General features: G+C 39.4%; 1 protein-coding gene across 1 annotated transcript in view; it reads right to left on the reverse strand.

Annotated features, from left to right (window-relative positions):
* The window catches only part of TESK2 (testis associated actin remodelling kinase 2), a 73,657-nt gene that overhangs the window by 44,916 nt on the left and 5,062 nt on the right, over positions 1-23,679 (reverse strand). The window contains exon 2 of the mRNA XM_059822051.1: positions 8,193-8,314. Within this exon, the coding sequence (XP_059678034.1) occupies positions 8,193-8,314 (122 nt within the window). The remainder of the gene's footprint in view (positions 1-8,192; positions 8,315-23,679) is intronic.

Here is a 23,679-nt window from a genome sequence, read left to right on the forward strand (position 1 = left end):
GGAAGTCTCTTTCCATAATCCAGGTTTTTCCTCAATCAACCTGGAATACCTGCCCTCCTAGACAAGAGCAAGAGAAGGTACTGTGGATACTTCTTAGTCCGTTAACAGCAGTTACCCAAACTGCTTTCAGTTCAGTCTGACTGCAAGGGAGAAAATTCTGGACAGGAAAAGGGAGACTAAGAACTGTAGCCTCAGCCTGCAATCTTTGCCTCCTTGATAAATCAAACAAAACTAATACCCAGATTGTACAGCCACTGTGGACATCTAGACATTGAACACATGCTTCCCATTAAAAGAACTTCACTCGGACATGTTCCTGTTGTGTGGATAAACCCGGGGCAGCTACAGTCCAACATAATAAATTGATGCCCTCTGAAATCTACTGCTTGTATGAGAAAATTCAGTGTTTTGATGATCCAGTGTTTTTGGCTGGATGGTTGCACTCAAAGAGTTGCAGTCAGCGGCTTGATGTCCAAGTGGAGACCAGTGATGAGTGGCGCTCCTCAGGGGTCGGTATTGGGACCGGCACTGTTTAACATCTTTGTCGGCTACATGGACAGTGGGATTGAGTGCATCCTCAGCAAGTTTGCCAATGACACCAAGCTGTGTGGTGCGGTCGACACGATGGAGGGAAGGGATGCCATCCAGAGGGACCCTGACAAGCTTGAGAGCTGGGCCCGTGCAAACCTCACGAAGTTCAGCAAGGCCAAGGGGAAGGTCCTGTACATGGGTCGGGGTAATCCCAAGCACAAACAAAGGCTGGGAGGAGAATGGATTGAGAGCAGCCCTGAGGAGAAGGACTTGGGGGTGTTGGTTGATGAGAAGCTCAACATGAGCCAGCAATGTGCACTTAAAGCCCAGAAAGCCAGCCGTATCCTGGGCTGCATCAAAAGATGCATGACCAGCAGGTCGAGGGAGGTGATTCTCCCCCTCTACTTGGCTGTCGTGAGACCCCACCTGGAGTACTGCATTCAGCTCTGGGGCCCCCAACATAAGGAGGACATGGACCTGTTGGAGCAAGTCCAGAGGAGGGCCACGAAGATGATCAGAGGGCTGGAGCACCTCTTCTTTTGAAAACAGACTGAGAGAGTTGGGGTTGTTCAGCCTGGAGAAGAGGAGGCTCCGGGGAGACCTTATAGCAGCCTTCCAGTACCTGAAGGGGGCCTATAAGAAAGCTGGAAAGAGACTATTTACAAGGGCATGTAGTGATAGTACAAGGGGTAATGGCTTTAAACTGAAAGAGGGTAGATTTAGGTTAGATATAAGGAAGAAATTCTTCACTATGAAGGTGGTGAGGCACTGGAACGGATTGCCCAGAGAAGTTGTGGATGCCCCATCCCTGGAAGTGTTCAAGGCCAGGTTGGACGGGGCTTTGAGAAACCTGGTCTGGTGGAAGGTGTCCCTGCCCATGGCAGGGGGGTTGGAACTAGATGATCTTTAAGGTCCCTTTCAGCCCAAACCATTCTACGATTCTGTAACATTAAAAATAAGAAAAAAACTAAACACAACAATGCAAAAGTCTCTCATATGAGCTCAGTAACGCAAAGAGAATGTCAGAAGATGCTTATTTCATTGCACTGACTGTAACTGGAGCAGGAAGAGGGTAAGAATATTAAGTCTGCATTAAGACCTTCGTTAATGTCTTAGGAGCCATGCTAGATTAAAAATCTATTTTAAGTTTTCTACACTTATATTTTGATTAAAGACATAGAGCTAAGGCATTTCATCTATCCTTTCTGTAACATATTATACACAATGCATACAGCCTCTCTTCTGCTGTCTCGTGCACAGCATTTCTAAAATACTCCTTTTTGATAACTACATTACACAGACAGAAGTAAAAGTATTTTCCTTTTCTGTTAAAGTACTATTCAATACAGGACAAAGGATGTTAAAAGACGAAAGCCATCCTTCTGCCTATTATAATAAAGTCAATCACAAGTAATTTCACAAAAAGAAAAGTTTGACAGGAGAAAACTGCACCAAAAAAACCCTGGTATTGTGTTCCCAGGGTGCTAATTTGTCTGAAAGGAGATGAAATAAAATTCTCCTTGAAAGAAGTTCATGTAATATGCACACTGCTTGCTTATTTGTGTGTGTGCACGTGTGCACACGCGCACGCAAGAAGGTGGATTTAATCAATGAGTCAGTCTGCCTGCACACTCACTGCCAAACACGCGGCAATACCTCCAAGCACTCCCATGAGAGCACTTAAGACATGGGCTAAGGCTTTCTGTGTACAGAATGTTTTAAATGAAGTCCCCAAGGTACGGACGAAATAAATACTTTTTCATGCAAACAGTAGTGATATTAAAGATTGAAATTCTACTTCAAAATTGAAGATACACTAATTTAAGAGACAGCACAGGAGATGGAGAATCTGTGTTAGCACACCACTTCATTTGGGAAAATGAGAAACACACACCTGTAAGACATTACCAGAATGAAAAGGTATCAGGTCTCTCAGGCTGCAGCCCTAAGGCTTCCAGCCTAGGACATATGGACAGAGATTTCTTGAGTCCCATTTTCCTACTTTGATTTGGGTAAAAACTCATGACTATGGCAGCACATCAGCATTTAGAGAAGCAGCAAAGCAGTGAAAACATTTACAAGCATACACCAGACCTTTCATAACCCTGGTACTAGATCTAACCCAAGCCTTCAGCAGCAATGAGCTTTAAGTGGGACACAAGCTAATAAGAAAGCGAAGAAATGCTCCAAACCTCTGTTTTCCCTAACCCCAGCAATTTCAGTCTTACCATGTATCAGCCAACCTGTATTAAAGTGGCTATAGTAAACGTTGGATGGTGCAAACCAGAACCCCAGCTCACTTTTCCACTCCTGCTCTTACCATCTATTTCGAGGAAAGACGTGATAAACCCATCCCATCCCACACCCAGGGCAAGGAGAAGTGTAGGTCAGAGGCAGAAAAGCATTTTAGTCCTCCATGTTTAGCTTGCATGCAGGAGTGAGGTGGAGATAGGAGATGATATGAGGTTGATGGTAGAAAATGAGCAGAACGCTCCATAGAATCATAGAATCATTTAGGTTGGAAAAGACCTTTAAGATCATCAAGTCCAACCATTAACCTAGCACTGCCAAGTCCACCACTAAACCATGTCCCTAAGCACCTCATCCACATGTCTTTTAAATACCTCCAGGGATGGTGACTCAACCACCTCCCTGGGCAGCCCGTTGCAGTGTCTGACAACCCTGTCAGTGAAGAAATGTTTCCTAATATCCAGTCTAAACCTCCCCTGGCACAACTTGAGGCCATTTCCTCTTGTCCTATTGCTTGTTACTTGGGAGAAGAGACCAACACCCACCTCTCTACAACCTCCTTTCAGGGAGTTGTAGAGAGCGATAAGGTCTCCCCTCAGCCTCCTCTTCTCCAGGCTGAACAACCTCAGCTCCCTCAGCCACTCCTCACAAGACTTGTGCTCCAGACCCCTCACCAGCTTCGTCGCCCTTCTCTGGACACGCTCCAGCACCTCCATGTCCTTCTTGTAGTGAGGGGCCCAAAACTGAACACAGGATTCGAGGTGCGGCCTCACCAGAGCCGAGTACAGGGGCACGATCACCTCCCTACTCCTGCTGGCCACACTGTTTCTGATACAGGCCAGGATGCCGTTGGCCTTCTTGGCCACCTGGGCACACTGCTGGCTCATATTCAGCTGGCTGTCAACCAACACCCCCAGGTCCTTTTCTGCAGGGCAGCTTTCCAGCCACTCGTCCCCAAGCCTGTAGCATTGCATGGGGTTGTTGTGACTCAAGTGTAGGACTTGGCACTTGGCCTTGTTGAACCTCATACCGTTGGCTCGGCCCATTGATCCAGTCTGTCCAGATCCATGAACACCCTTACTCTGCTTTTGCCCTATCCACTCCTAAAATGTCCCTAAGCTGGTCCCTGGGGAAAAAAAGCAAAACCAAAAAAAGCAGATGTTTCGTACATAGTTTCTTATAATCACCAGACAGTGACTAAACAAAAAGTGACTAAACAAAAAGTTACTACATGACAGTTAACATCTATTCTGCCTCTGGAATCACATCTGCTAATTGAAGTAGGAACAAGAGGGAGGGAGACAAACAAAAAACCTCTAAATCCCTTTACTTTTTACCATCACGTCAATGTAGCTGCAAGAGATGGAGTCTTCTATTCCAAAATATCCTTGACAGACTGACAAAGAAGTTCCATTTTCTGCCAAAATAATCCCTCTAATAGAGCGCAGTTTTCTTGATGGAAAATACATTAGATAATTTTTTTTTATATATGTGTACATATTTGACCACTACAATCTTTATGATGGTAAGTGAAAACTAAGCTCTTCACTTACGTCCATCTTCTGATCAAGATGGATCTACATAGTTGGCCAAGAGCAGAATTTGAGCACAGAAATACTGAAATGAGTGGGGATATTTAAAGTTAGCCTTCCACTCCATGCCCAGAAACACAAGTTATTTTAAAAGCCTAAATAACCAGACTGATACTTCATCAAGTACTAAAAGCAGAGAAACTGAAACACCTTGACACAACTCCATCTCCTGAAGTAGTACAAAAGTGTCACTAAGGTAAAAACACAGACCTCCCTCTAGGTAATCTCTACTGAGATCTTTGCAATAACATCTTGACATTAACTGTGGGCACATTGGAATTGACAGCTTGTAAAAAGTTGCTATGTATTTTAGAACACTGGCAAAGGGATGGGTTTTTTAATCACCCAAAGGATAATAATGATCTTTGGCTACCAAATACACTACTAGGAAGAGGAATCTCTTCTCTCTTCCATATCACTTCATTCATACAAACCAGGGAAGAGTTCTAGGACAAAAACATTGATTCAGTTACAAGTTTTAGGTATCAAAGCATCAGGATATTCAAAAACATAACCACACACCCAGATTAAGGCAGATTTTAGTATAGTGAAATAAATGCATCATTGCTGAATCTAACATTCACTTTCTAAAACATTAACTGACTGAACTTCACATGTTGAAGTAGGTTGAGAGCAGATTTGAGATGCCATGAAGCCAGTATCTATCCAGTTTCATAATTTTACAAGCTGTTTGATATCAGAGCACCTTGCAGCCCTCTACCTGCTGCAGTTAACCACTGCACAACATGATGTCAACATTTCAGCCTAAGAATCCACCAGTATCCTTACCAGCAAACAACAGATCAGCACTAAGGAAAGTAACTTGTTTACAGCATAAGTTAACAGTAGGTAGTCCTAGAGCTTACAGGAGATGAAGCAGCTCAGGTGTGTATATTACATAAAATCAGAGTACACCTTCAAGCCATGTGGAGGAGATCCACTGACCAGTCAATAAATAATTAAACTTGATGTTAGTGACAAAACAGCTACTCAGTAATGTAGAGGAAGAACTTCAAAGGACAGAAATTAAGTGAAGAAAATAACATTTAACAGCAAACTGAGGTAGCTCATAGTCCCTGAAAAGGGGAAGTTATACATTAGAACTTCCTGGAAGAGGGGCTCATTCCCTTTAAATACTCATACAAGTTTAAAATTTCCAAAAATAATCCCAGAAAATGTTTCAGCAGGAACATGTTGATGTATGTTTTCCTAATGACCTCTCAGCAATACTACTCCAGCTGCTCTTACTTGACCACACGATGTTTTCACCTCTCACCACTTTACTGTAAAAGGAAATTATTATCAAATACTATTTTTAATGTGTTTCTAAAGTGGGAAATAGGTCCTAAACTAATTTTTACAACACCAGTAGAAGCACCAATGATTTATAGGTTTCAGAAACATAAATACAGATGTTTGCATGTATGTGTGTGTATATACAGGTATATAGAGACACACAGGCAGGTTACATTTAAAAAGGGCAAAATCTTCTTCCAGATATAAAGGGACTGGAAACACTGCAGTAAGTGATTTTAAACCAAAAATAAAAATGACACGTAACTAATGCACAAAACCTCCAAGTTATCTGCTACAGAAAGAAAATTAATAGTTTTTACTGTATATTATTATTCAATAAAAGAATAAACTAAAACAAAATACAGTTTTCTCATTTGCATTTTCTGTAGGAATGTCCCTTCTCCCTGCAGCAAGGGTACTTACCTAATACATTAGAAAAAGGCAGTATTTTTAACCAGAGAACCAACTCTCTTTGAAGAAGCCTCACATCAAGCAATTCATAAAGCAAGTGTAGTTTATTCTTCAAAACAAATTATGCAAAGATAAACCATTTCTATTTAAGCCATTTATTTCTTATGTATTCACTCATAACTGCTTAGTTGAGCACATAGAAAATAAAGATTTCTCTATCAATCCTGTACAGTAACTGGGAGACTAAATGGAATTCCTTTTCTGCTTCATGCATAAATCAATACATTATTGTTCTTTCTTCGGGACCATCTGTGCAACACCACTGACTTCAAATTATTCATAGGCTCTAAGGCCAGAGGGGACCGGTATATCATTGATAAGATCTCTTAGACATTGTAAGACATTTAAATTTCAGCAATTACTCAGAACTGAGCACAGTAACTTTTGTTCTCAGCAACACCTGTGTAACTCCATTCAAGGGCAGGCAGGGTTACATTAAGCTGCAACTGAATGCTTTTTGCCTGTCAAACTATCCCTTTCCTACTTTACCTCACCCCGCCCAAATTAAATACTTTATTTTGAACACAGTTGTAAAGCTAGATTTTTTTTAAATAAGATGTACAAACCACACAAAGTTGATATAGAAACTGATAAATTGTACTGACTTCATGACTGACAATGCCAATCCTATGAAGTTATTCTTTCCACAAACCTTACTAAAAAAACAACTGTATCAGTCCCCAGTATCATATGCTGCTTATCTAAGGATTCTGAAGGAAAGGAAGTGGTGGATAGATATAAGAAACAATTAATGATCCTGAAACCTAAAAAGCCAGATATCTGACATAATTTAAAACAAACAAACAAACAAACAAAACAAACAAAAAAAACCCCGCAAAAACAAAAACAACCCCAACAAACAAACAAACAGAAGAGCCAGAGGGGTTGCTGGGAACTCACCTCAACTTGGAGCAGAGAAAACAGACTAAGAATTCTAATTAGAGACAGATTACTACAACACTTGAATAAATATCCTGTGATAAAACCAATACAGTTTACTATGAGTAAAAATCCTCCAAGTTCACAGGTTTTTGCAGTTTTAAGAAAAAAGTAATAGAAAATAGGCATGAAATGCTTCTGCTATGTCTCCTCATAAATACTGAAGGAAACAAACAAGATAATATTGTTACACATCAGTTGATGAAGACTGAGCCAGGATTTCAAGGATTTCAGAAAAGCTGGTTATAAAGGATTTTAGGAATCAGTATTATGTCTGTACTATTTAACAGTCCAGTGAAGAAGAGGAAATTAAGTTACTTAACGTTCACTGTGTTTCCAAAACTTTTCAGAAAGAGCTATACTGCTTGAGACTATCAAAATGGATCCCAGCTGTGCAACAGCAGTTTAGAACTGGTTATTTGGTGCACTGTCATCACACCTTTAAACTTTTTAATGTTATGGCTTCAGCTAATTATGTTAATTGCTTGTCATATCATCATAAAAGAGAAACGAAGACTGAAAAGATTCAAGGAACAACAAGATACACATCGAAACATTTTTGATTTGCATTTGCATGATCTATTGCAAAACAAGAACTACCTTTTTCCTTTAAAGAGCAGATAAATCAGATTAGTTCAACTCTAGCTTCGTTTCTTCAGTCCCTCTTATCCCACCTTGCAATACTACAATAAGAAAATGCTAAGAAAACAGACCTAAAAATATGCGGAAGCTATGGCATTTTGCATTGTTAATCTGCAAGATTAGTAATCATAGATTATTTGAATCCTGTTAAATTTGCAGTAATTTAAATTCATGAAGAGAAGCCAAATTTCACTCTTCGTATAATTTTACTGATTCCTCAGAAATTTATAACTTTTTTTTTTTCTCTGAAATAAGTTACTCATTACTGGTAAACTCCAGATACCAAAATCATATGGATTTTCACTTTGCTCAAGTCTTTTCTTCCTCCTTCCCTTCTTCTATTAAATTAAAAGCTGATCTAACACATTCACAAAGATGCAGCTATAATAAAAAATAAATAAATAAAAACTGGAAATAGGAAAGCTCTAAAGACAACCTATCTCTGTATGATTCAGAAAAAAGCCAGTATACCTTAAGATGTTTGGATGTGAGAGTCTATTCATAAGTTGAACCTCTTTCAGCATGTTTGCTCTGTTGCTGTTCAGTGTGTTCATCTTCAAAGCCATTACCTGGTCTGAAGTTCTGTGCCTTACCTATAAGACACAAGCAAAAAACGATAAGGATATGAAATGCAAGACTGAAAAACCAGTAATGTTGTAGTACAGCTTAGAGATCCTTCATAATAAACAATTTGATCTATACTCTGATTTCTGTAGTCTTCATCACACAGATGACTTTCTAGAGGCATACTATCTAAATGTGAAAAGGTATTTTGCTCTTCTCTTTCAACTAGTGATGACAGAAAGCTTGAAAAGTTGAAAAAAAAAATTATCAGCTTCTTAGTACAAGTGAAGGAAGCCACTTATTTGGCCAGGGAGAGAAAGTTTCCTACTCCAAGACCTATGAAACTTACCTTCATTCCACCCATATCCCTCTTCTTTTCCCACTGCAGTGGTTCGTGGCATTGTTCCACAGAATGTGTTACGAGAGGACCTGCTGCTTACAGCTACAGGGCACATTTCAGAGGTATTCAATGTTTACTTCTGAACCAAGACCACAAACTAGATTATACATTCAGTGGACAGGAATCATTCATACCAACCCCTGCTGCAAAGCAGACAGGTAACTGGACTTAGTCTAGGATGTTCAGTAGTGACTGCAGAGTGTCAGCATGAAAAAGAGGATTTCTCTAACAAATGCGCAGAACCAGCACACCATTCAGAGTTACCTTCCCCAGTAGCAATGTGTGATTGTGGCCATTTCTAACTTGATACTCTCAAATTAGCCTGTTTGTCATTGGCAAACAGACCAATGTTATGTAGATATGTGCTACTATCAGAAAGGGGTTGTCATGATAGGGCAAGACTTGCCAAGCCATAAAATTTCCTTGCAGTTGAGCATTCCCACATGCATATCAGTAGTATTCATGGAAATGGTATTCCTATTATTTTCTTCCTACATCAGTACCTGCAGCTCATAAACAGAAAATGTGTACTTCTCAAAGCACTGAACTACCACCATGGCAAATTCATTCATGTTTATGGAGATGAGAAAAAGTTTAGAAAAGTCTGTGATGCAAGAATTTAAGACTCTCATCAGCTTTCTAATTTAATAAAGAAATCTACATTATGATGTAGGTACATACAAACTACCTATATTTTAAACAATGGTAGCCTGCCTCCTTTTATTCCAGGAGACTCAGCTCATCTTTTCCAATAAAGGGCTTCGTTAGCTGTGATATATGAGTTACAGAAAGAACAGCTGAACTCACGATAAGCAGATGCAAGAAGAAAGGTAGGTATGTTTTTTGGATGTGAGGCTCACTGGTAAGTCTGAGGCAGCAAGTGATACCCACTTTCAGGTTTTATTTGCACACCACCCCTTCAAGAACAAGGGGCATATTTCAGCTAAACATTCTCACCTAGACACAAAGCACCATGAATTCAGCACAAGGATGTACTGGGAGGAAAGGGTGTCATGTTTCAGATGTGTGCCTGGCTTAACACTTCCGAGTTGCCTATTCCCGTCCTAGTTTGAAGTACAGGGTAGGACTGGAAACATAACAGTTAAGGGCAGTAAACAACATCGAGGGACTGAGTGAGTAGAAAAATAGCCCACATGCTTTTTCTTCTGCTTCCCCCCCCCCCGCCCATGAGCTCCGCAGCTGCCTCACCCACTGTCACGCAGTATTCCCAGAGAAAGGAGGTGGAGAAGGATATAGAAACCAGCACCGAGAGCAGAAACCAACAGCAAGTTTATAAGCATGGGACTCCTCCTTTGAGTGGCAATACTGGCTTTAAAATAAATCTGGTTGAACTACAGCTTTAGTGCATTATAACAAGATAATCTAGAATCCTTCTGCACATACCCCGTCTCACCGGTTTGGCATGCTTATTGGTTTTGAGCGGGATGATTGCATGTTAAGTTGATGAGGTTTATTGTTACTTGTCAGGTTTCTTGTGTCTGTGTATGCTGTCATTAATTTTTAATTATGCAACTTTTGCATACCCAGCCAATTTGAATGAACAAGCTAAGCTAGACAGGTCAAAGTCTATATACAGACTTTTTAAAATCTATATTTTAGTTATACATTAGTTTTATTAGCAGTAATGCTTTGGCTGAGGAACAAAAAATTTTTAAAATGCTTTCATAGACTTAAGAAAGGAAGATTTGTTCCAGCAATGCAAATTTAAATTAAGAAGAAAGAACAATTTGAAAGCTTTGAATCTATACACAGCAGCTAAATCAGCACACCTCCTCCAGGAGAAGGGTTAGGAATCTTGGGTGTTGTGGTGGAATAATTTGGAGTTTGCAGGGAATAGGAAAGAATTTGAAGGAACTTAACTCCTACAGGCAGAGAGATGCTCTCAACAGAACTTCCTCAGAAACCAGCTTTCCACTAACACAGAAGCTTCAAGGTCTGCCAACAGGGAATGAATAGAGATAGAAGGTGAGCGGGAACTCAGATGGAGTGTGGTCTTAAACAGTATTTGCCTTCTCATTAACTCTGCTAGCTACCTCTTAATTTCCTGCCCATTTCTATAATTCACTCAGTTCCCTGCCAAAATTTCAAGTCCTTTTGCCTGAACTCCGAGGTAAAAGTAGAACCTATCATAGGACCGTCTTCCTTGTTCTTTGCCTTTTCCTTGTTCTGACTGCTCTTCTTGAGGTAGGGAAACCTCAGAAAAGAGGGTGGGTAAATTTTTGGGGCACTGTGTCCTGCATGCTTCCTTTCAGGTCTGATATGCAAGAGGAAGTGGTTAGAAATTGCTTCTCAAAGGTCTGACTGTCCACAGTACTAACTCCACATCCAGAGAAAGTTGAGCTGCTTTTGCAAAGACAAAATTTTTCATCCTCCCGTTCAGAAGGATATTCTTGAGTCTTTTCAGTCTTGATAGACTGAACAAGGTTCAGTGGTGAGGTCTGGGTTTTTTTCGTTCGTTTGTTTTATAAAATCATTTTTCCCGTGCTTGGAAATAGCTCAGTTTTCTAGCATACATAGCATATTCTGTCCATATAACTGGTCTCTAAACAGCACCCAACACTGCACTATGCTTTGTTTCACTTAAAGGGACACCGTAAGGTAACACCAGTGATTTTATTTGAACTTCTGTATATTGTTCTGATGTTGGAAAATGTTTTCCTGCAGAATCTGATAGAACAGTAAATTATGTAATCAAACCAAAGGAGAGATGGGAAAACAGGGAGTCTTTCTCTCTTGCTAGCTACCCTTTAAGCAAAGAGGAAGATGCAGAACTGAAGGTGGGAGGGCATCTTCTCAAGAGGACAATACCCAATATTATGAAAAAAATAAAATATCAGTTTATATATTATGGAACACAAAGCTAATCACTTGGAATATACATAAGGCTAAATGTGTTCTCTCCTCTGAAGCACTGCTGGCAAATAGTATTCCTGTGGCAAGAATGGACTGCCAACAGGGAACAGACAGGTCCTATCTTTAAGGTCTCAGTCAAACTCCGGATCATCTACGTAGAAGGAGCTATCAGTTACACTACCCTCTGTGCCTACTTACTTGTCAATCATACCCTAGACAAAAATTGGGTCTATTTTGGCATCCCTTGCCAAAACCCTGCCGAACTGTTTAGTTTTAATCCTTCATCTCCTTTCAGGCCACATCTGTGCAATGAAAGCATGGAAGTGATGTTTCAACCACCTGACTGCTCAGAAGGAAAACTAGTAAATATTTTGGAAATATCGCTGATCCAATTTAACACTTGTTTACAAGGCAGTTTGCCTCAGGCATATGCCTGTATACTAAACATAAGCAGGGATTCACTCATGCAATTCAAACCTTTCACTGATGCAACTAGCAGATTGCTGTAAAGCTTTTAAAGCTGTTGACATCGTTATTAATTAGGGTTCCTTGCATATCAGAGCAAGTAACCTTTCAGTGATGTCTGGATGATCATGTGTCTGCTTCGAAATATTCTGACAATCCTACAGCTGCTTTCCCATGCTGCTTTGCATGCACCTCTGACTTCTCAGTCTGCTTACCTATGTGTCTCCATCTCCGAGGTCACAGTAACCAGATATTGCCCCCCCCCGTTTTATTGCTGCCAGGCAGTTAAACTGTCCCTTTGCACTCTGATTCTTCTAGGATCAAAGTACTTTGTAAGTGCTTTGACCTGGCTATGGCTAGCTGCATGGCCTGCCTGCTCACTGTGTCTCCAACCCACGTTCTGATCCTGGACCTTACAGCTTCCTTTAGAAGAAGGTGAGAAGTAGAGGAAGTCATGAATCCAGGTACAGAAATAGTAATATATTTGAAGGAAATACCATAATAGTGATTGAGCAGGGCTCACATTCAAAAGAACTAGTCACTATATAAATGCTGTACTGAGTTCACACCTGGAATATCCTGCAAAAATTGGTGGGTTTAATTTTCAGCTTGCTGATTAGCTACAAAATTCTTTATTAAGAAAACCTAAATGTAATTTGAATAATTATTTATTAAGTCATATAGATATGTCAGGGCTTTCTGAAAATCCAAACCTTTATATTACTTCCCCTTTTTGCCTGCACTGAAGGGGGCAGAGCATTTAAGCAATAGCTGAAATGTAGCCTGATTTCATGTTTCACAAGGCCTTTTTGACCTTTACTATTAACTGTACCTTTCCAGGTGTTCTTGGAATGAGCATCTGAAGAACATTTCCTAATACTGATGTTATAAATCGGCCAATACAACTATCAGTTTTGCCCCTAGTTTTTCACTGCATTTTCATTATTTTCCAACTATATAACGATGATTTGGAAGTATTTTGTCACTGTGCTCTTCTAAAACTGCATTTAATTGCTTTCCAGTTTTTTCTTACCTTTCCCTCTTTTGGTATCCAACATCAATGTTTAATTACTTTTACAGATCTTATACAGCCTACTACACAAAATCATGTTGCCTCTCTATCTCTAGCACCCACACCAGTTCTTTCTTCATACTTTTACACACCTCAATTTTCATCTGGCCACTTCACCTTTGCCTTTCCTGCTATGTGTCCAAAGTACCATTTTAAAAGCAGCCCTCTCTAGTCCAAATAGATGAGCTTCCCTGAGTTTGCTTCCTGTTTCTGAACTCACTGTATTATCCACAAAAATGCTGCACATACTATTTTTACTTATACTGGCTCACCAACCTTACACTTACCAATTCAAATGTTTCCTTGACACTCAGCCTGCAGCCTTCATGTTAGTGACATATACAGCAAAGGTCAAATGACTTTTTATTTATCTATGCCACCTTCTATCAATCTCTTTTCTGCAACAGTCTAAGTATCTTCATCTGATTTGCAAGTATTTTCTCTTGTGATAACAAGAGATGAAGACATTACCTTAGTTACCTTTCTAGCCTGTTTGCACTAACTATCCTATATAGCATAACTATGTTTGATTCTGAAGAAAGTTCCCTTTAATTGAGAAGACAAACCCATTCTTCAGCTCAGATCACACTGTTTGTAAAACTGGAATCTCAAGTGTTTTTCTAAATGTTAAAATGTACCCACAGTCAGATACATATATTCATAGCAGTGATGCCTATATCAAGTCGAAAATCTCATGTCACTAGGAAGATTTGCAGTGACAAATAGAAGCCTAAAGAAATACATCAGTCCAGAAAACATTAAGCTGCTGTGTTGATGCTAGGGAGTGAGATTGGGTTGTGGTTGTTTTCAGAGTAGTAGTATACAATGTCACTACACTCTAACTTCTTGTGGCAAGAGAGAAGCCTGCCAAGTGTAACAAAACTTTGCCAAACAAAACTAGCCGGCATGTGTTACAAGAGCTTTAGCATAGTTTCAGAAGATGTTCAGAAACTACGCAGAGAACAAAGCCCAAAACCTTTCAAAAGCCTGACAGTAATTGTGAGTCCACTAATTTCTATTACTAAAAACAGTTGTGAGAAATACACAGAAAAAGTTTGAGCCTTTACCATTTTCCTTTTAGTACAAAGGCTTGGTATTGGTCATCAAAGATCCTACTTCGATAACTTTAGTAACTTCTAGCATCACAAATTCAGCAAAGTAGCAAGTTCAATTACTACAGCATATTGCACACCTACAGTCAAACGAGTTCTCCACTTTTTTGCCAAACTAAAGTGAATTTATAATTAGTGAGACAGCAGTACCGTTGATACTCTGTAAATCCATTTGTGTGTGCCAAAAACCCCTCCAATTTTCCTCTGTATTTTGTTTTTCTTCATTGCCCACTGTAATGTAGAACCCAGGGTCCAAAACAAAGCATTCATTTATTTTAAACAAAACATTTATTGATAGGAATCTGTGCATATCTCTCTGCCGTTAACTTGATCTCAATCAAATCATAAAGGCAAACAGAGACTATGGTCTTATTTTGAGAGAAAGCACACATTAATCAGATGACTATTGTTCCACAGTTTGAGATGAGATATAAACAGGCATAGCCCAGGTGAGGAAGTTGACTGATTTTGTAGCCAGTTCAGCAGAATGCAACCATATAAAAATCTCTTTGCAATCCAGGAGAAGGAATGTGGGCCCACCTCTTAAGTACTACACAAGAAAATGCAGAAGAGCATTGTTATACCACAACCTCAGTATATAGCTCAAGTATGTACTTTATACCTGAGTCTAATAGCATAGTCTGGAAAGGAAAAGAAATATTGAGTTTGAAGTACAGAACTGAGAGTTTATTTTTCATTTTTAATGTAAGCTACCATCAGCTCATTGAACAGCCCTGGGCATGCTACTTCACTTACTTTCATTCCCTCTTTAACTGTATCTATAAAATGGAAGTGATATTGCTATCTACCTGCCAGGGAAACTGGAAATTTGACATCTGCAAATGGCTATTGTAACATCCAAAGATAATACATAATCAGATACTGTATCTGTGCCCTTATTGTCCTATTTAACTGGTAATACTTATGGTTAAATATTTCCTGTGTTACTATGGGTTTATCCTGTATGAAAGATAGTATTGACATAATCTGCAGATGCTTTTGAAGCAAGAAACACTTCAGGCTGAGTTCTCCTGACATATAATTGCACTTTCAGTCTTTTACAGTATATTAACAGTTTGCTACCAAGCAAACAGTCCCCACCACTGTACCAATGATGTCATCATCGCCATTCATCAAACACATTTGTTGGGTTCATTTTCAAAATCTATATGGGAACCTTGAGAGAAAGTTTTATTTTGGGGAGAAATTATTTCCTTACCTTTCCTTTATAAATCTTTCAAATAAATGTTACCATGCATGAGTAAGGAAGTCAATCTCACGTTTCAGAACGGAGCCCGGTTGCATACAACTATTGCTACACAGTTGCACACTAGGACTTGATCACAACCACAAATAAGAAGAGAGCAGGGAGTGTAAAAGGAGCTACATTTTCCTTACTCGAGGATATTTAAGTTTTTATAAATTTCTACATTTAATAACTCTCAGGCTATAGCAAAAAAAAAGTTCTAAATAGTTGGTTGTTATTTAGGCCTTCATAGAACTGCTCTTCTTAAGAATTAAGTTCTCTTAGCAAAAAAGGTAGCTAATTAAATTACCATGCAATCTCTTATGTGTCTCCGCATTGTCAGTAAAGGCTAGGAAATAAAAGAATTGGATTTGCAGGACTTAATTGCAGGCAGCTGATGTGAAAGTTACAAACTGCCATTAGTGACTCAGTGTTCAACATATTGTCAGCTACAGATTAGTTAACAGAGCAATGCTGTCTCAGTATCGATTCCTCCAGCAGACGTTTCATAGTTCTGTCCCCTCCTCAACCCCTAATCCAACAAGAACATCAAACAGAAGGCCCCACCCATGCAGAGCTGTGCCTGCTGCTGCCCAGCACGAAGGGCCATGCACCCACCCCAAAGCACTCTCAGGCTGTGACAAGCACAGCAAGATTGGCCAGGAGCCATGGCGACTTCCAGACAAAGGAAGTCACAGTGACAGGACAAGGGAGTCCCTACAATTTGGGTATGGTCTCAGCAGCTACTGGGAACAGGACATCTTGGATGACTCACGTACAGAATTCCCAACAACTGGAGAAGTAAAGATTAACAGCAGCTGTATCATGCAGGTTTTGGACCTCCTTTCTCTAATCATTACCAATGGCTATTAAGCGGCTACGAGGAAGCATTCCCTATTGATCTGAGACTGTAAACATCTCTTTTCTGTTACTGCCATCAATACTAATTTGCACCTTACATTTTTAGATTTCATACTAGTCAGTAACACATGCATTGTCCAGGCACAGGCAGTGAAATCCATCACTGAAATACGTTTAGCTTCCCCCCCGCCCCAAACCAGTAAATAAGTGTTCAGAGAGGTGTGTCACAATGATCTTAAGTGATGCACTGTGTTCTCTAGGCACAGCCATGTTAATACTGGACATATGCCAACACAGTTATTTGAAGAACAGTAAATCAGCACCTGTGTCTCAGTATCAGCTATGAATGAGCTTACACAAATGCGCATGTTTGCCAGCTGGCAAAACACAGAAAATCCCAGAGCTGCCAACCCAGCACATCGCCATCCAGAACAGAAAACTAAACAGAGCATTTAACTGTGCTTAAGAAATTATTACGGAAAACAAGACAAAAAGCCCACAAACATTTCTCTGCCAAGGGAATCTTGCCACCTGCTTTGCCCCTGGGAAATGGCACAGTGATACTCAGATTGGCACAACTTTTCTTCCAGAAGAAAATCAAAGGCCCAAAGGACTCTGAACTACAGAAGTCACTGTACTAAATGCAAAATCCAGCCAGGAGGTTATCTGTTATTGCATGGTCCCACTTGTTACAGTATCAGAGTGCCTTTCTTATTGTTGACAGAATTTGCAAGCATTCTCACTAGTTGTGAGGACAACAAAGGCTTACCTCAGACATTTAACATATCAGCTGCTCAACAAGAGTTAGAAGAGGCCAAGTTTCCAAACAGGTGATAAGTACATTTCAAAATGGACAACTTTACATTAATTTACATTCCATTTTTTTGACTGAGTATTCTTTTAGCATCAAGTTTGTTTCAGTGATTTTTGTTCTGGATTTTTACTAAAGAAAAAAACCCTTCGCTTTCAGGGTATAATGACAGTTCTGCCATATTTTCCAAAGATTTCTTTCTTCAGCAGAGAAGCTGGCTGATCAAACCAGAGAAAGTGAAACAGTATAAGCAAAACTCTTCTTCCCCTGTTTGTTAATTTGCTTCACTCAGTATAGTTTTCAGCTTTACTTGTGGTAATGCCAAGTAGGGCTGTAGGAAAAAGTATTACAAAAATATGATTTTGAAAGTTTTCTTAAAATTTTTTCAACACCACTACAAAAGGTAAGGCTTTTATTAGATCTGCTACCTGGTGACAGCTTTTGAGTCACTCCCAGTGTTTTCTCAGCTGGTGTTATAAGGTGATCACAACATGCGTATCTTAAGACTTCTAGCCAGAAAATAAATAAATAATATTCAGGACTTATTTCAGATAACAAATGTGAGCTAGCTCTCCATACTACTTTGTAATTCAAAGCATTCTCAATTCTGCTATACGTAAGAGTACCCTGCAAGTCGGACAGGTAATTCTGAATTTTAGTGATACTCACACATGAGTGGGCATGAAGTGAGTATTTTGCCCTGATTGTGCAATCCATAAAGAATAATAATGCAATGAGGTTTTTAATTCCTATATTAATGATCTGTTGGAGTAAGGCCTATTTATTACTACTTCTCCCCACAGCTTATGCCCTATAAAAGCATTGGCTAATTAAGTGACAAGGACTAGGATGACAGCGACTTGGCACCTCGATATCAAAAAAATCATTACCAAGAGGAAGACAACTGTCTGGTTTAGTGGTTACTGTACAAATCATCTTAGCAATCGGTAGAAGGGCTCCAAAAGGCTTCACACATCAGTGTGAGACAAATCAAACTTACAAGACTTTGACTAAGAAAGCACCAGCATCCTCAGGATTTATGCCTCATCTCAGTCCCAGAATGGTACTTCTTCCTAATCCCAACAAGTATTAGAGTAGAAAGAGACTGATTGGAACCACCTAGCTGATATAACTCAAGAGCTTGAAATGAAGTTTCAAAGTTGTAACTCGAATATAACTTATAACTATATAAACTTGGCCAGTTTATAATACACAGAGTGACTGTATTCCCAAGCAAACAATTAGCAGCATGTTTTAACACCATAACTTCACATAAGAGACCTTAAACTTCAAATATCTTGCTTCTGTCAACTTGCGCGAGGTGAAAGTGTCCTCCACTAGTCAAAAGGGAAAGATTTTCACCTTGAAATTGAACCCCATTGAAACAGGAAATGAGACCAAAAGGCATGTGTGGACAAGAAGATTTGGTGTCTGTCTTTCTAACATGCATCACATCACACAGGAAGGGCACTGACAACTGCACTGGCCCTATCCCACTGCAACAAAATGAAAGAAGACATTTAGAAGAGGAACAACACACCAGACCTGGGTGAGGCAAGACACACACTGCTCAAATGGGTGTCACCTCTCAGTCACAAGGTATATTCCCCATGCCTACAAGACCAAGTATTAGATCTACATAACCGATGCATAGAATAATCCACTTACTTATTCCCTATTCATTTTCCAACCTATGAGGACATCTTCTGCCACTATATGTCATAAGCAGAGCCTGAAGTATCTCATTTTGCCTGATGTAGCAACAAGGAGAAAAACATCCATACACTTCAGAAGAAAAAAAAAATCCAATTGTCTAGACCATTAGTTTCCAAAATTGGTGGCCTTAAACTGTTGGTAGCTATAAGTTTCTCAACACCTTGCCAAGCTTAATCAAGAACATTCTAAAAAAACAGGATGGCTACAAATATCACCAAAGAACCAACAGGAGAGAGGAGAAAATTTCTGGTTGGTGAGGCTGTTCCCACAGCCACAATTTTTAAAAATAAGAACAATTCTTATTACAGCTTCTAGCCATTGGGCCTTATTATGCCTTTTTTTCACTATACTGAAGAGTACTTTCAAACAACTGTTTTCTCATTATAAGACTGTTTATGCACTGTAATGACATCCTCTTTTATACAAAAAACATGTTACCACTGAAGTCATTCACTGAATCACTTTTCTAGTTATTAAAACAATTTTTATTGTTTATTTTTCCCTGTGTGTTGACACTAAGTGTTACAGTTCTCCAGCTTTAGTAAAGTGAAATATCCAATGTTGAAAAAGACATACAACTAGACAGTTTCCTACAAATACTTCATAAAGTAACTAAAATAAAATACCTTTTAATACCATGTGATCTCACCTCTAATGTTTTACAAAGTTTTTGAAGAACACCTACATTTGTTCAGGCTCCTGATCAGGCTGCTAATTCCAGAGGCAATCAAAGAGGATCCTCTCCTAGTGCAAACCTTGCACCAAATGTTCAAAACAACACATTAGAAAAGGAGAGAACTTTGAAACTGAAGCAGTAAGGACAAAGAAAAAGCATGAGATAGATTTGAGGTTTCCTGTGAAATTTCACATTATCAGCTGACTTCTACTTCAGTGCTGCCTTCGGAATATTTTTTAACCTGAACACCAGAAATACTTCCTTATGAGTTATGCAGAAAGGTATTTTTGTTGTACTTCAAATTTCTAAATTGACAGTGTTACTATTTTGTTCCTTAAGACAAGATGACAATCATTCTAAATAGAGAAGGTATGAAGAAAGCATATACAGATGATGGAAAGCAAATCTTCCAGATGCTTTCTCACTTCCTCAGGAGATTTTTACCATCCTTCTGCCAAGAGCTTCTGTCCTCCCAGCTCAGTCAGATGAAGGGGCTGTTCATGCACATCGTCTTCACAGGAAGTCAGCGTAGCTTAATCTACTGCTGGAGGTTTTTCAGCCCAGAGTAGCTTATGATGCAATGACTCCTCTCTTGCTCAATAAAATCAATTGTTCAGAGATACACGGGAGTTAGTATCTTCCATTGCAGTCTCTACTATCAGCTTTAAAGAATAGATTAAGGAGATGTCCATGAAGAACGACACATAAAGCTGCTTTTGCCCTGGGACAAAAGGATAAAAAGCAAGATGACATGAAGTCTTTTCCAACCCTATGCTTTGGACTCCACAAATCTATAAAGTAAAGAAAAACACATAAAGATGTACAGTGTGGTAGGAAGGCCTAAACAGTAACACAAATGCCAAAGCTTGATGTAAGCAAAACTTGCAGAAAACAATTATGCCTACTGGGCAAGAAGTAGTTTCCAGGAAAAACGTAAGTGCAATTATCTCCAGTACGCTACTAATGACAAGAGGAAAACTCTTGTTACTGCATTGTAAGTCTGGGGACACAATACAAGTTCAACACACGCACTGTCTTAACCAAGCTATGGTTCCAGCAACACTAAACCTCATATACAACAGCTACTGTAAAGAAAAACACCCGTGCACAATTAGTCTTCCTCTCTTCCTCTACATAAAACACACAAGCATTCTGCCCAATTAAGTGATTTTATGGAGATATTAACGTCACTTTGAAGAACGTAATGTTGGCCTAAAGTCTGGTGACAAAGCAATGAAACTGTTAAAAAGCAAAAGCCAGAGTTGTACTAAGAGCCAAATTCATCTCTTAGTTTGGTATTAACAAAGAAGCAAACTTTTTCCTGTTGTCAGTGTTTATGTTGAGAGTTTTGAAATAATAATCAAAAGGGTATGTTAGGATTAAGAAAAGTTTGTCTCCAATTGGAATGCCCAGAATCTCCTTGATTTATGCTGACATTTAACCCCTTCTCCTTAAAAGAATTCAGGGGGAAAGTTATTGGTTTGACAGTCCTGAAGACTGACGTCCCGTTTACGCGGCAAACAGGTGCACACAGAGGAAGCAGTAAGAACTTGCTTGTAGAGGCCTGGGAGTGTGCTGGGGCCTTGTCCTGAAGGAGGGAGCTCCATACCAGTTCTATTCTTGGCCATCTTGCAAAAACTGGCAATAATGCACAGACTCACATTTAGATTTAAAACACAGTGACAGTTCAAATATTGCACTGCTTGCTTATCTGTCAAAACCCAAGTTAATAAAGATTCCGCTTTGGAAAGCGCTGTCTGCAAACTCTGAGCCACTGGTTTCCAACACCTTTCTCCAGTGGGATTTTGCTGAGCATGGGCTGAAAACCAAGCAGCAACTCCCTAGCCTTGAGTTCAGGCTCTCTTGCCCTTTTCCTGCACCTTTTCCATGTCCTTTTTGCAGGCATGCTCTTCTTTTAATCTGAATTGGCATTCCCTTACCTGCATTCTCATTTATAAAACTACTCAAATATCTCCTTCCTTCCTTCCACACATTCACAGACATTTTACTCTTGGAAAGCGGCCTCCGTTGACATGATATATCACTAAAGGCCACAGGAAAACTGAACACTCTGTCAGTAATAAGTTGCTAGTAGAGTCAATAAGCAAATAGACAGGACCAGCTGTAGAAACAACTCAAACTGGGAAGTTCTAGCTATAAAAGGATAGTTTAAAAAAAAAACAAAATAAAAATGCCCTGGATACACCAAAGGAGATTCTAGAATATTCTATAATGGAAATTTAAAGGACAGGCTGAAAATAGCTGCCAAGAATAAATCACATAAACTTGAGCCTGGTTTAGCTAAGGATATTGTAGTAGTTCTCATAACATCCCTTCCCAGCTTTACATTAATTTTAAAATTAGGTGGTAAGATTTATTAAGCTAATTGTATAAATGTTTTACAATAGCAATATATATATATATACATGAACACACATACTTCTGTAAGACATCTGACTTCGTGCCACAACCCACTACAACTAGATTAAAGACTGGCTAATGACAGCTGAAGATACAGTTGTACATGACAAAGCAGCGTAAGATAGGGAAGTCTTTTACTGAGCTTCCAGAGGAACTGAGCTAGGCCTCCTCTTACTCCATATTCTGGGTTCACTTCCAGCTCACTGATGGAAGTTGCCATTCAGAAAAATTTGGAACTTCAAAGTTTGTAGCATATCCTGTTTGCATTATTTCACTAAGTAGTGAAGACCACTTTGTATCTTAGGTCCATCTGAGCAAAAATTATCATACCCAAATGAAAAACTTCACTAAAAACAGTGATTGAAGGCTACAGAACAGGAGACCCAGATCCATTAAACATAAGGTACTAAGGTGCTACAATAACAACAAGCGGTGTGCGCTATAAAAGAGTGTGACACAAAGCACAAGGATAGCTTTCACATGTCATTGTTAAGAACAAAACTAGTGCAATTCTGAGTTAGGATGTCCACTTTAAAAAGAGAAAGATGTTGGAGAAGATGTTGGAAAGACTTAAACCTATATTCCAAGACCTATGTTATTCCCAGAGTGGGGGTGGGACAGGAAAGAGACAGAAATTGGGACTACTTAGCACACCAAAAGGGTCAAAACATAACTTGATAATGTACATCAAGGTTCACAGGGAGGAAAGAAGAGCTACTAAAAAGACACTGGCCCAGCCAAAACAATACAAAGAACAACTGGGTGGACTAGCAGGTCCAGAGACTTCAAGTCAGGTACAAATTTACAATGGTGAGATTACACACTGAGCACTGGAATCCATGATACTGCCTTTGAGATCTTCAGTTCAGAATTGAATTAAAAAACCAACAAGGGTGGGGGCTATATCTGTGTTGTATGTGGTATCAACATATGCTGTAGACAAAATACCAGTTACTGGTGAAATATAAATGACCTTTGATTGTGTGGCAGTGTGTATGTAGATGACCTAACAACCCTTCCAAACCCTAACTGTTTGAGAATTCCGTAATGCCTTTATTTTTAAACATACAGTTTAACCATGAGACATAATGAGCAAAGTATATCTTGAAAATATATATTCATGCCAACCAAGACAGACACTTTTTTTTTTTTGGGTGGGGGGTGTCAAGTGTCTGAAGTCCTGTGAGTTAGTCCCTCACTTTATTGTACAGTTCTTACTCTCCACTGTTTATCCTAGTTGGCGACTTCTGTCAAACCTAGGTCAGAGGCCAAAGGAACAAAGTGACTACTGTTTAACATCAAACATTTCTGCACTGGACTCCTCAAGGCCTGCAAAATTATAGACAAACAGAGAGAGATGTTAATCAAGCAGAATGGTAATCAAGTCATAAAGCACAAAACCAGACAGCTCTCAATGAGTGACTGTGGGAAAGCCAGACCAGCAGTATGTCTCATATCTACCACAGTCAGGTGTTCCAGAGATCAAGCCCACCAGCATAACAATGTGCCCGAGAGACATAGTATCATAAATTATATAAACCATAAATTATATTAGATAGTGTACATTAGAGGTAACAGAACTACCAGTTTTATCCTAAGTACATTACAAGTATTTGATAAAAAAGAATTATATGTAAGTGTTCTTCACACTACCCCTAAGCGCAGCTCCACATCAGCCCTGTTCCTCCTTTCACATTAGACAGCTGGATGCTGCTTATCTTTAAGGCACCTTGAAGACAT

Source organism: Gavia stellata, chromosome 10, assembly GCF_030936135.1.
Source record: "Gavia stellata isolate bGavSte3 chromosome 10, bGavSte3.hap2, whole genome shotgun sequence".
NCBI lineage: Eukaryota > Metazoa > Chordata > Aves > Gaviiformes > Gaviidae > Gavia > Gavia stellata.